Source organism: Chlorocebus sabaeus, chromosome 2 (genome assembly GCF_047675955.1).
Source record: "Chlorocebus sabaeus isolate Y175 chromosome 2, mChlSab1.0.hap1, whole genome shotgun sequence".
Classification (NCBI taxonomy): Eukaryota; Metazoa; Chordata; class Mammalia; order Primates; family Cercopithecidae; genus Chlorocebus; species Chlorocebus sabaeus.
Window position 1 is genome coordinate 887,259 of NC_132905.1, and position 12,230 is coordinate 899,488.

The window sequence follows — 12,230 nt, forward strand, 5'->3', positions numbered from 1 at the left end:
TGGAGAGGTGGTGACCTGTGTTAGATTGGGCCAGTGGGGAGGCAGCTCGTGGTCTGGAACAGGCTGCTCGGTACATCCAGGGAAAACCCACTTTATTTCTATTCAGAAGCATCCAAACAGGTACAGTAAAGGCGTCCCCCATGCCAAGCAGGGGCTTCCTTCTCCACCCTGGACGGTGGTCAGGGAATCAGGGTTTGTGGGTGCTGGACGGACACCAGCTCTGCCGTCCTCAGCAGGCCCAGAACACAGTCCAGGACAGGCAGACAGGGGCAGGGAGCCCACTCTGCAGCCCACCTGGCCGACCACGGTACCTAGAGGGAGAGGAGGGGTGGGTGAGTCAATGGCTACCAACGGGGCCCACTGAGCCAGGGGCCTCAGATACGAGATTTCCCTTTGCCAGACTTCCCTGCCTGACTATGTTGTCCCCGCCAGAAGATCTTCAGATACATCCCGGGGGTAACTACAGAGGCCCTGGAGAGCCCCGAGGCAGTCACAGCACCTGTCCCTCGGCCAGCTTGGGGCATCCCACCCACTTCTCTAAGAACAGGTTCACACGCCCCCTTCCCATGCAGGAGTTCCCACCGCGCAGGAGTTCCCACCGTGCAGGCGTTCCCACTGTGCCTTGGCCCCAGTTTAAGGCCAGGCTGGTGTCTCGCTTGTGTAAGCCCAAACCGGCCCACTCTGTTTCCCCAAACGCCTCCAAAGCCGGCTTTCCTTGACCACTGAAGAAAATCCAGGCCGAGAGGAGCCAGCAGGCGTCAGTTAACGCAGAGCTGCGGTGGCTGCCAGGGCGTGGTGCTGAGAAGGACCAGGCCCCAACCTAAGCGTCCAGGCAGGTAGTAAGACTGATGGGTGCTATCAGTGCGGCCTGGTGAGCGGGGTAAGGACAGGCTGACGATGCCACCCGGGAAGGGCCTGCCGTGGGTTCAGGAGGGCCGGGCACAGCCGGCTCAGGGCCATCTCCGCAGGAGGGCTGGCTGTGCGTGGTGCTGGGACGCTCACCTGGCCTAGGACAGGAAGGTGCGCACACGGCTGCGGACGGGGGCTCTGCAGATGGGGCACAGCTGCAGGCTGGGGGCACACTCAGCACAGACCAGGTGGCCGCATGGCACAAAGACGATGGACACGGCACGGTCCAGGCACACCTTGCACGTCCTCTCCTCCTGCAGCCGCCGAAGCTGCTCCTCCACGTCCCTGGCTCCTGGGGGCTCAAGAACCCACCACCCGCTCTGGGCCTGGGCTGGACTGGCTCCCCCTAGGAGGACAGGCCTGCAAAGTGTGCCTGCACCCTGGCCCCCGCCCTCTGCAGCCCGTGGAAGATTGGCGTTACCCAGCTCTCCAGGTGCCATCAGCCCTCCCCTGTCCCAGCCCCCACCCCAGGGGGTCCCGGGCCTGCACCTGGCTCCTGGGCGCTTTCAGACTGGACCTCTCTTCTGGGCGTGGGCAGCTCAGGGTCCCCAGGGGCAGGGACTGTGGACAGTTAGGATGGACTTGAGGGCCGAGCTCCCAAGGGGAAGCCGGGCCGGCCCAGAGACAGGTCCGCAGCCTGTGGGGTCCAGTTCTGGCCAGGAGTGGAGGGACTGCAGAGTACCCCCGCTCCCGACACTTCTTCCCACCCCTCCCACAGCATAACAGGATCCAAAGGCTTCCTGGAGGGGCCACCAAAGAGCCTGCCCCTTGTCCAAGGCCCTCTGCACATCCAGCCCATCTGGCAGTGGCTGCAGACACTGTGTGCTGGGCACTGCTGGGGGTGGTGCGGCAAGGGGCAATGGGCTGTGCCCAGGGGGTGAGCTGGGAGAGAAACAGAATGGGGACCTGGCACTGGCAGAGGCCCCTGCCGCCCCGCCCCACCTCACACGGCACAGCCCCCATGAAGCCAACCCACAGTGTGCAGCAGTCTCACACCCGGTCACGCGCCCGTCACTCTCCCTGCTGTCTGGCAGGGTGGGGACACCCCGTGGCCTTGGCCAAGCACAGGCTGCAGGTGCCCAAGGAGTCAGTAGGGTGTTGGCTCTCACCAGAGGCGGTCATAGGGGCTGCATCTTCCGGTTCTTCCCACGGGTCCTGGAAGGAGCCAGAGATCGTCGGTGCCTTGGGGAAATAGGAGGGGCAGGACCCCACTGCCGCCCGGAGCCCCGAGGGGAGGTGGCGCTCACCCAGGAGCCCAGCAGCTGAGAGTGAGTCTCCTGCACACTGTGGACAAAGTCTCTTCCTTTTGACCGGAGCAAGAACTGGCAGCTGCAGATGCCCCACAGATGTAGGTTGGGGTTCAGGGCCCCCACTGACCGCTTCAAGCCCTTGGATCCCCAGGGGTTGGGGTTGGGCCCCCTCCTCCCACCGCCCTGCAGTGCCCGTGGGCATGGGCGAGGAGGGCTGCCTTGGAGACACCTCCGTGGGGCTTCAGGGTAGTCCCATAGGAGAGGCACTTCTGCCCCCAGCAGCCCTTCCGAACAGGGGCCCTCACAGGAAAAGTGGGTGCCTGCCGGCCAGAAGCACCATCCACAGAGGGGCCTCCCCAGTGCCCTGTGGGGTCAGGGAGGCAAAGCAGGCCTGGTGTTGGGTCGACAGAGCCCTTTGGGGCCCACCCCTGACCCGTGATCAGACCCGGGGCCCCACAGGGACAGCTGGTACCTGGGGAACCACTTGGCATGCTCCGTCCAGGGGTCGTCCCCGCGCTTCCAGCTCTGCAGGCCCCCGTAGCAGAAGAAGCACCTCACCTTGTCCTGCTGGCCTGGGGTGCAGAGAGATGCTGGCCCCAGCCAGGCCTCACCCAGCCCGCTCCCCCCCGGTGTGTCCTTCCAAGGCTGCGAGAGCTTCAACTGGAGGGGAGCTCCCAGGTGGCAACAGGGAGGAGGGGTGGGCAGGGGAGTGGGTGGGGGAGGACACTTGCACCTCACTAGCATCAAAGGTAAAAAGGGGACAAGGGTATCTGGAGTGCCGGCCAGGATGGGCGAGAATGTTCAGGAAAGGACTGAGCTGGCATTTGCATTGTTCCCAGAGTGAGCAGTGGGGGCCCCCCAGGGCCTGGCACATCTATAGCCCTGAGGCTTCAGGAGCCAGAAGGGCCCCTCCCCAGGCCTCTGCTTCCCCAAGATGAGTCCCAGCGAGAGGAAGAAGGGAGGCTGCCCTAGAAGGCCAGTCTGGGGCCAGGCTTGGTTTTAGGAACTCATGCCTCCCTTTGGGGGTGGGGGACCCCTCCTTGCTCTACCTCCTGACGGCCCCGTCCCCTCATCGGCAGGCATGCAATATGTCACCTGCCACTGACATCACAGGTTTGGGCTGCATCAGGCACTGGACCTCGACCAGCCCCAAAGGCCCTGGCTCTGCACCTGCCATGCCTCCTGCCTGACCTTCACCTGCTGAGCCTTGGACCTCCAGGGAGTTGGGTGAGCCAGGCCTGCCCCTTCACACCACGACTCCTGACTGTCCCAGCCACTGTCCCCACCAACCATCTTAAGTTGGTCCAGCCTTACCAGGATGGTGCCCCCCCAGAGCCCACTGCTGACAATGACTTTGGCTGTGCCAGTACTCGTAAAGCCCTCAGTGGGCCCTGCTGCCCTGTCCTTCAGCCAGGAAGTGGCAGAACTGGGACCTGAACTCAGGTCTGACCACATGGTCCCCAGCTGTAGGGCCGAGGAGCGGGCCCAGGCCAAGACGAGGATAGGTACTCCGGGGACTTGATTTAGTCGGGGAAGACCAGACAGTGGCTGCAGGTTGGGTCCTGAAGAAATTCCCCACAGGCTGAGCTGCCAGGACCTTCCAGCTGACCACGCCTGCCTTGGTCACCCTGATCCTGTTCCTTAAACATCTCCTCCCCGAGTGCAGACCAGCAGCAGGACGGTGAGGGCCCCAGGCAATGTCAGCCCCACCCACTTCTATCACAAAAAGGTACTTGCGCACCAAGCTGGTGGCCTCCACAGCTGAGACCCCCAGACCATGGCCAGAGGCAGCCCTTCCTCATGTCCCACAGTCTGACACACTTGGCCAGCAGAGACTCCGGGAGAGCGTGTCAGGCAGGAGCACATGGGCACTGAAGGGCTTGCAGGACCACTGCTCGGTCATCCGGCCAGACCCTTCCTGTTGGGGGATGGATGCTATGGAGGAGGCAGAGCCCTGGGCTGGAAGGGTCCAGAATCGTGCCCAGGCCCACAGCAGGAAGGCACCCCCGCCCGGGACTGACCTGTGTGGAAGAAGCCGGCAGCGGCCAGCAGCTCGGGCGGCACCCCAGCCGTCAGCGGCCAGTCATAGAAGGAGGCCAGACGCAGCTCTTCAGAGCCCATGCCGGGGAAGGCAGGCCCCCTGGGCGACATGGCCCCGGCGCCCTCCTCCTCTTCCTCCTCTGCCAGGGGCCGCAGCTGGCCCAGGATCTGCCCATCCACATGGTCCCAGGCTCTGCAGGTGTCCAGGCCTAGGGCAGGGCTGCCCAGAGAGCGGGGTCCACAGTGCTCCCGTGCGGGACCGTCACCAGCTGCCCAGCGGCACAGCTGTGGTCCATGGTGCAGGCACTTGGCACTGTCTTCAGGCCCCATGGAGGGAACACTGGCTCTGACCAGGTCTGCAGCAGAAATAGGGGCTGATGGCCAGTCCCAGAATATGCCCAGCTGGCCCTTCTGGAGCTCCTGACCTCCGGGCTCACCCCGGGGACAGCAGGGATAGGCATAGGCCGGCCACCAGACACCCTGGGAGGGGAGTATCCCAGGGCCCACCACTTTCTGGAACGGGCCAGGGTGGCCTCTGGGGTCACATGCTCTGTGCAGCGGGGGCGTGTCATGGGGCCCCTGGCAGGGTTGTGGATCCTGCTGATGGCACGTGGGCAGGCAGTGTCTCTCTGAACAAGACGGGAAGGAACTGAGCATGGAGACCCCTCCCCAGGCTGGTGCCGGTCCCAGGGCTGTGGGGGAGGGGTTGGGGAGCTGGAGATGAAGGTTCCAGGGTCAGGCGCCCAGGGCAGCCTCTGGAAGCAGAGAAGGCTCAAGTAAAGACAGATGGGCTGTGCAGCCTGTCCAGGCAGGGGCCGGGACCCCCCACCTTGCAGGGGTGACGCTGGACTCACGGGGGCCTAGTGCTACATCGTGCAGAGCAGGGATGCAGGTCACCCGGGTGTTCTCTGGAACATCCCTCTGCTCCAAGGGGCCTCCGCAGGTCTGGGAGCAGCTCTTGTCCTCAGGCCATGAAGATCAGAGCAGACAGAAGGGCCTGAGCTGCCCTACCCTCCCCCTCCCCCCTCCCCCCTCCCCCTTCCTCTTCCTCCTTCCTCCTTCCCCCCACCTCCCCTCACTTCCCCACGTCTTCCTCCACCTCCTCCTTCTCCCTCCACTTCCCTCCATACCAGCCTCCCCAAGTAGCCAAGGGAGAGGCGCTGATGTCCCCAGAAGAGGAGCATTCAGTGTTGGCCCCGGAATCGGAGCTCCTGAGTCTGCTGTGACCCCGACTGCCAGTCCAAACTCCACAGCTGTGCCATGCTGCCAAACCCCACAGTGAGGGACCGGGGAGGAGGACTTAACCCTAGAGAAGCCGGGGGCACAACAGGAACCCCAGGGACACCTGGGCGGGACGGGGCCCAGGCTTCGACGCCCCGCGACCCCCGACTGACGCCCCCCGACCCCGGACTGAACCCTCAACCCTAGCAGACTCAGCTCATCCACCCAGCTGGCCCTAAAGGCCCCCGTCATCCTTCAGCCACTCTCCCCTGCTGTTCTGTTCTGGATGGGAGCATGCAGGCTCACAGAGTTTGGAAGAATAAAGAGGAGTCGTACACTGCAGGGCCGTGGGTTACCACTGGGAGTGCAGGCGGGCAGGAGAGGGTTAGTGCAGTGAAAACCATCCCTGAGCTCGCCTGGAAGCCTGGCCCGCTCACTTTCCACTGCTGAGCCGCATAGACCCACTGCTGCCCACCACACTTTCACACCCGCCCCCGCTCCTCCTACTCACAGCGGGGACTGGGGCTGCACCCGCCCTCCCAGGAGGCCTCTGGTGACTGTTCTGGTCATACTCAGGCCAGTGTTGCCGGGCCCCAGCGAGACCCCCAACCCTTTCCTATCCAAGGCCCAGAGCCACCTCGTTTCCTGCAGAAATCAAAGTGAAGGGTGTGGCTCTTAAGGCCTCTGGGTGTCTCCAGGCCCTGCTGAGGGTACAGCACAGAAGCCAGGGCTGCCAGGGGCAGAGGGAGAGGCACCAGGAAGCTCAGGGACATAGGAGGGGAGGGCTGTGTCTATCGGTAAAAGGGCCTGGGCGCTGGAGAAGGAGTCAGGCTAGACACAAAGTAGAACTTCCCAACGTGTTTTCTGGGATGATCTCGGGGTACCACGCCTTCACCCCCTCTCTGTCCTCCTGTGCCCCCTCAGCACAGCAGTTACCTTTGGTCACTTCAGCAACACCCCGGGTGTGGGCTTGGGGCCCTTGCAGGGGGACGCAAGCCTCAAGCTGGGTGGATTTTGCTGCCTGGTTCCCAGTCCACCCGAAGTGCACCCGGGAGGTGGGACGAGGGGTCACTATCTCCAGCCTGCTCTTTCCAGAGGAGGGACACATGCAGCACCCAGGTTTGCTCGGAACCCTCAAGCTGGGGACCCTCTGAGGTTGGCAGGCAGCAGGGGTGGCCTCTCCCAGGCCACTGCCATGGCCTTTTATGGGACCCTCTCTTCCCACTGCTTGGGGCTGGGAGAGGAGACAAGGTTGGTGTCACTCCTGGAAATGGAAGGAAAGGCCCTGGAGCTCACTGGGGAGTTTGGGGTAGCTGGGCCATAGGCCGAGCCCCACTCCTCTGGTGGGATCGCCCCCTGAGGTCCTGTGCACCTCCAAACCCAGTGGGTGATCGCCACACGCATCCCAGCGCGTGGCTGTGCAGGGAGCTGCCGAGGGGCGCTCAGCCTCTTTGCTGTGCGCGGCCGGCCCAAAATTCTCAAAACAAGGAGTATCCATATGTTGCTTATTTAATTAAATAAAAAGAAATAAGGAGCTAAAATTAACGGTCACGTGCCTATTCCAGACGTGTTGGGAATACTGAGAGTATAAACAAAGTAAAGTTCACTGTCTGAGCCATCCCTGTGGGTGCTGGGCGTGTGTGTCTGGATTTGGCAGTTGCCCTGCAGCTTTGTGGGATGATGCCGTGGGGGTGGGGATGGGGTGCATGGAGACCTCTAGGCTTCTTTGCAATTCTGTGCATCTACAATGATTTCCAAATAAAAGATGGGAAAACCCATGCGCCTTCTCCCCACTGAGCGGCAAGCACTGCTGTGACTATTTTGCTATTTTCTTCCAAACGTACCCTAAACATCTTTATTTGCTATTTGCCCATTTTTCAAAATGAATAAACATCTGTCAGTACCTAGGAGGGCTCCCCGTGATGCCCCTGGGTCCCTGTGAGTCTTTCCAATTAAGTCTCCCAGGTAAGAAGACGTCAGATGGGGAGCCATGGGGAGAGGCCTCCAGGTCAGTAAGAAAGGAAGCCCTGGGCCCATCAGGGACCCCGCAGTGACTGGGATTTGCAGTTAAGGAGATGCTGGTCTCCCTGCAAGATTCGGAACCAGCAGGAGTTTGAGGAGAATATCCCCAAATTGAGGCCCCCACAGTGGTGAGGACTAGCCTATTAAGGCAGGAAAAGAGGACCATCGTCAGGGCTGGGCTCAGCATTCTCCACCAACAGCTCCCACCTCCCCCAAAGCCACCCAGCCATCCGAGAAAGTCCATGCCTGAAACTGCGTGTGGGTGCCACACGCATGAGCCCTGCTCTACTCCAAGAAGCCTGAGACTGGGGCCACGTGGGCAGATAGGTGGACCCGCTGGGCACATTCCTATTCCTGTGTAGAGATGGGGGTGTCAGGAGGGGCCTCCAGAAAAAAAAAAAAAAACATCTCCCCCAGGGCTGATGCCTGACCTTTCACCACCAGAGCCTCAGAGTCTCTTCCTGTTAACTTTTCCTCTGGGAATGCTTTGTGAGTCATTAACACTTTAGTATAAACAAAACTCGACTTTCTCAGAAAGAAGGTAGTGGGGTTTTTAGACAGGGATGGGACAGGGATGGGATTAGCCTGGGATAAGAGGGCTGAGTCAGAGCCTGTGGAGGTCCAAATGCTCTGACCAGAAGGTGAAACTGTTAGTCATGTGAACCAGAGCAGCTCCATGTTGAACAGGAGCTGGTAAAATGAGGCTGAGACCTGCTGGGCTGCATTCCCAGGCGGTGAAGCCGTTTTAAGTCACAGGATGACACAGGAGGTCGGCACAAAATACAGGTCATAAAGACATTGCTGATTAAACAGGTTGCAGTAAAGAAGTGACAAAAACTCACGGAAACCAAGATAGTCACGAGAGTGACCTCTGGTCGTCCTCACTGCTACTGTAGTCCCAGCTACTTGGGAGGCTGAGGCAGGAGAATGGTGTGAACCTGGGAGGCAGAGCTTGCAGTGAGCCGAGATCGCGCCACTACACTCCAGCCTGGGAGACAGCGAGTCTCCGTCTCAAAAAAAAAAAAAAAAAAAAAAAAAGTAGCTGGGCACGGTGGAGGCTGAGACGGCAGGATTACGTGAGCCCAGGAGTTCAAGGCTGCAGTGAATTATTGATGAGTGGTGGGCAGGGAAGTGCTGGGTAGAGGAGGGCGTGGTCCCTGGCTAGGACTCCACCCACAGGCCTGTGCCCACGGACCTAGGTGAGGACCAACACACCCTGCCTTCATGTCCAAATGTTGCATTTCCCAAAACCACCCTGCCCTGCCACGCCCCCATCCTATGCCTATAGAAACTCCAAGACCTAGTGGGCAGGAACCCAAGCGCTGGACATGGAGAGGAACCCATCGGCAGAACACACAAGCGGCTGGATGTCGAGAGGCCGTCGGGGGGAGCACACCGGCAGAAGAGCACACCGAGACCCTGGCAGGCCATCGGCTGGTGGAATGATGCAGAGTTTGGCTGGGGTGGTCGGAGGAGAGCCCAGGCTGCTGAGAGGCCTGACTCCAGGGGAAAACCGTCTCCCTTCTGGCTCCCCCATCTGCTGAGAGCTGCTTCCACGCAATCAAACTTTGCACTCATTCTCCAAGCCCACATGTGATCCGATTCTTCCGGTACAGCAAGAACCCCGGGATACAGGCCTCTGTCCTTGTGGTAAGGCACAGGCCTAACTGAGCTGGTTAACACAAGCCGCCTACAGACGCTAAACGGAGAGAGTGCCCTGTAGCACATGCCCACCGGGGCTTCAGCTACCAACATTCACCCCAGAAGCTGCCGTGGGGCTCCCTGCCCATCGATATGCTCCCCTAGGGGTTTGAGCAGTGGGGCACCAAAGAAGCAAGCCAGTCCCCCATTGCATGCCCGGCGAGGGGACAAGGGAATCTTTGCCATTTCACTGTGATTCTGCCCTTGAACTCCAGCGTGGGTCCCTGTCTCAAAAAACAAACAAAAAAACACCAAACCAACACCAAACAACAGCAACAACAAACCCCAGCCCCAGATTCCTCTGGGAGATAGATTTGAGGTTTCCTCCCAGCAACTTCTTCAGTGACCCTATGATTAACCCCTTCTCTGCTGCAGCCCAGCATCTCAGCATACAGACTTGACGTGTGTGCATCGGCAGCAAACTATCATGGTTACAAAGAGACAACTGGGGCTGGGAAGGAAGAGGGTTTCCCTCCAGCTGTAGAAGGAGGAGTCGTAGACAGAATTCCTGACACTGGATTGTGGAAGGAAAGAGCTGTATTCAGCTGGGAGCATCAGCAGACTCACATCCTAGAGATCGAGCTCTCCAAATAAGTAATTCCTGTCCCTTGTAAGGGTTCACAATTCTAAAGGGGCTGTGCGGGGGGGGGGGGTCGTGATTGATTGAGCAAGCGAGGGGTACATGACTGGGGGCTGCACACACCAGTAATCAGAACAAAACAGAACAGAACGGGGAGTTTCATAATGCTTTTTTACATGCTGTCTGGAATCTATAGATAGCACAAGCGGTGAGGTCAGGAGTTGCATTTTAACACCAGGCCCAAAATGTGGCACCCCGTTGTCTACGATTTTTTGATTTTTCACTTCTGCCTATTCTTTTAACTTCTACTTTTTCAGCAAAGAAGAAATTAAGTATAAGGCAATATAAGGAGTGGTCTCCTCTCTGAGAGCTAAATGTCAGCTTGCTTTGGGATTCCCTGGGAGGGTCCCATCCAGGACAGTGTACCAAGCCCTGTGCTAAGGCCATCACCCACATTCCCTCAGTGATCTCCTCAGTTACCCTTTGAGATGGGCGCGGAGCTTATTTCAGAGGTGAGGAAACCGAGGCTCAGAGAGGGGCACAATGAGTTGGCTGAGAGCAGAGATGCAGACCCAGGAAGCCTGTCCAGGGAGGCAGCGGCCGTCGCTGCGGGGGGAGACATGTTCCCCATGCGTGGGGTGGGGCCACTGGAAGGCGATGGCCTGAGAACCTCCTGGGAGGCCGGTGCTCCTGTGCCTGTCCTCATCAGGGAGGCGAGATGGGGAGTGTGGACGGTTCTTTTGATGGGGCGTGAATGATCATCAGCGAGAACAGAGGGACTCCAGAGACAGGAATTAACTTGTAAATGATTCCCTTTGGAATTCGAATGATCTCTAGAGGAGACATTATCTGGGGGACGGGTCTGTCCAGGTGAGGCTGCATTGCTGCTGCCCTCTTTTCTGAGGTTTCAGGGAAGGGGTGGAAGGCGACTGCTTTCCCGTGGTGGGGCCGGCCCTAAGGCAGAAAAGGGAAAATCACAGCAGGGCCTTTTCCAGCATCTGCTGCCCTTAAGTGGCCTCTGATTTAAAGCAATGAGTAAGCCAGGGCACCATATGTGAGCCAAAAATAAAATTCCAAGCCTGCAGTTGACTGAATGGACCCCCCTCTTGGCCAAGGGTACTCAAAGAAACCTGAAAAACGAGTTCAGGCTATGAGAGGAAGGTGGGGACCAGACAGGTCCCATTAGACCCTCCTCCTTTTGGAGTTCAGGAACAACTGACCAGCATTAACATTAAAACGGAGCTCTTCAGCCTGACAAAACAGGCCGGGCACAGTGGCTCACGCCCGTAATCCCAACACTTTGGAAGGCTGAGGCCAGAGGATCTCCTGAGCTCAGGAGTTCAAGACCAGTCTAGGCAACATAAGGAGACCTCATCTCTCAAAACAAAACAAAACAAATCAGCCAGGTGTGGTGGTGTGTACCTGTGGTCCCAGCCACTCAGGAGGTAGAGGCAGGAGGACAGCTTGAGCCAGAAAGGCCCAGGCTGCACTGAGCTGGGCCACTCAATTCCAGCCAGGAGGACAGAGGGAGATCCTGTCTCCAAAAAAAAAAAAAAAAAAAAAACTGAGTAAACAGACTGTAAGATCCCAAATGCCAGCCTGACTCTGGCATAACATCACATGACAAACAAGGAAAGAAAAATATTTTATCCGCAAATACGTGTATTTGTCATAGTTCGAAAAGGCCCTATTGGCCGGGCGTGGTGGCTCATGCCTGTAATGCCAGCACTCTGGGAGACTGAGGCGGGTGGATTGCCTGAGTTCAGGAGCTCAAGACCAGCCTGGGCAACACGGTGAAACCCTGTGTCTACTAAAAATACAGAAACTTAGCCGGGCATGGCAGCGTGTGCCTGTAATCCCAGCTACTCGGGAGGCTGAGGCAGGCAGATCACCTGAGGTTGGGAGTTCGAGACCAGCCTGACCAACATGGAGAAACCCTGTCTTTACTAAAGGTACAAAATTAGCCAGGCATGTGGTGCATGGCTGTAATCCCACACATTTGGGAGGCTGAGGCAGGAGAATTGCTAGAACCTGGGAGGCAGAGGTTTCAGTGAGCTGAGATCGCACCACTGCACTCCAGCCTGGGCGACAGAGTGAGACTCCATCAAAAAAAAAAAAAAAAAGAACCAAGACCACTGTTGGCTGGGCGCGGTGGCTCACGCCTATAATCCCAGCACTTTGGGAGGCTAAGGCAGGCAGATCACCTGAGGTTGGGAGTTCGAGACCAGCCTGACCAACATGGAGAAACCCTGTCTTTACTAAAGGTACAAAATTAGCCAGGCATGTGGTGCATGGCTGTAATCCCACACATTTGGGAGGCTGAGGCAGGAGAATTGCTTGAACCCAGGAGGCAGAGGTTGTGGTGAGCCCAGATCGCGCCATTGCACTCCAGCCTGGGCAACAAGGGTGAAATTCCATCTAAAAAAAAAAGAGAGAGAAAAAAGGAAAAAAGAAAGAAAAGAAGAAAAAGTCCTGCAAAGCCATCTTGTGTGGGGGAAAATTTGTGT

The 12,230-nt window shown here is 58.7% G+C and overlaps 1 protein-coding gene across 1 annotated transcript; it reads right to left on the reverse strand.

The window, feature by feature from the left end:
• Positions 1 to 11: 11 nt before the first annotated feature.
• Positions 12 to 5,185, reverse strand: BIRC7 (baculoviral IAP repeat containing 7). Its single transcript, XM_037983019.2, has 7 exons — positions 4,181 to 5,185; positions 2,632 to 2,731; positions 2,157 to 2,238; positions 2,019 to 2,064; positions 1,399 to 1,470; positions 1,003 to 1,255; positions 12 to 311 (listed from the first exon to the last, which is right to left on the reverse strand). Exons 1-6 carry the CDS (start codon positions 4,854 to 4,856, stop codon positions 1,008 to 1,010), a joined length of 1,224 nt encoding a protein of 407 aa, XP_037838947.2. The 5' UTR covers positions 4,857 to 5,185; the 3' UTR covers positions 12 to 311; positions 1,003 to 1,007.
• Between the last annotated feature and the right edge of the window lie 7,045 nt (positions 5,186 to 12,230).

Excerpts from the sequence above, each read along its gene's own strand:
- BIRC7 (XM_037983019.2), bottom strand. The coding sequence starts at position 4,856 with ATGCTCAGTTCCTTCCCGTCTTGTTCAGAGAGACACTGCCTGCCCACG. Across the intron at positions 2,732-4,180 it reads TGCCGGCTTCTTCCACACAG|GCCAGCAGGACAAGGTGAGG; the intron begins GTCAGTCCCGGG and ends TCTGCACCCCAG. Across the intron at positions 1,256-1,398 it reads TGAAAGCGCCCAGGAGCCAG|GGGGAGCCAGTCCAGCCCAG; the intron begins GTGCAGGCCCGG and ends CTGTCCTCCTAG.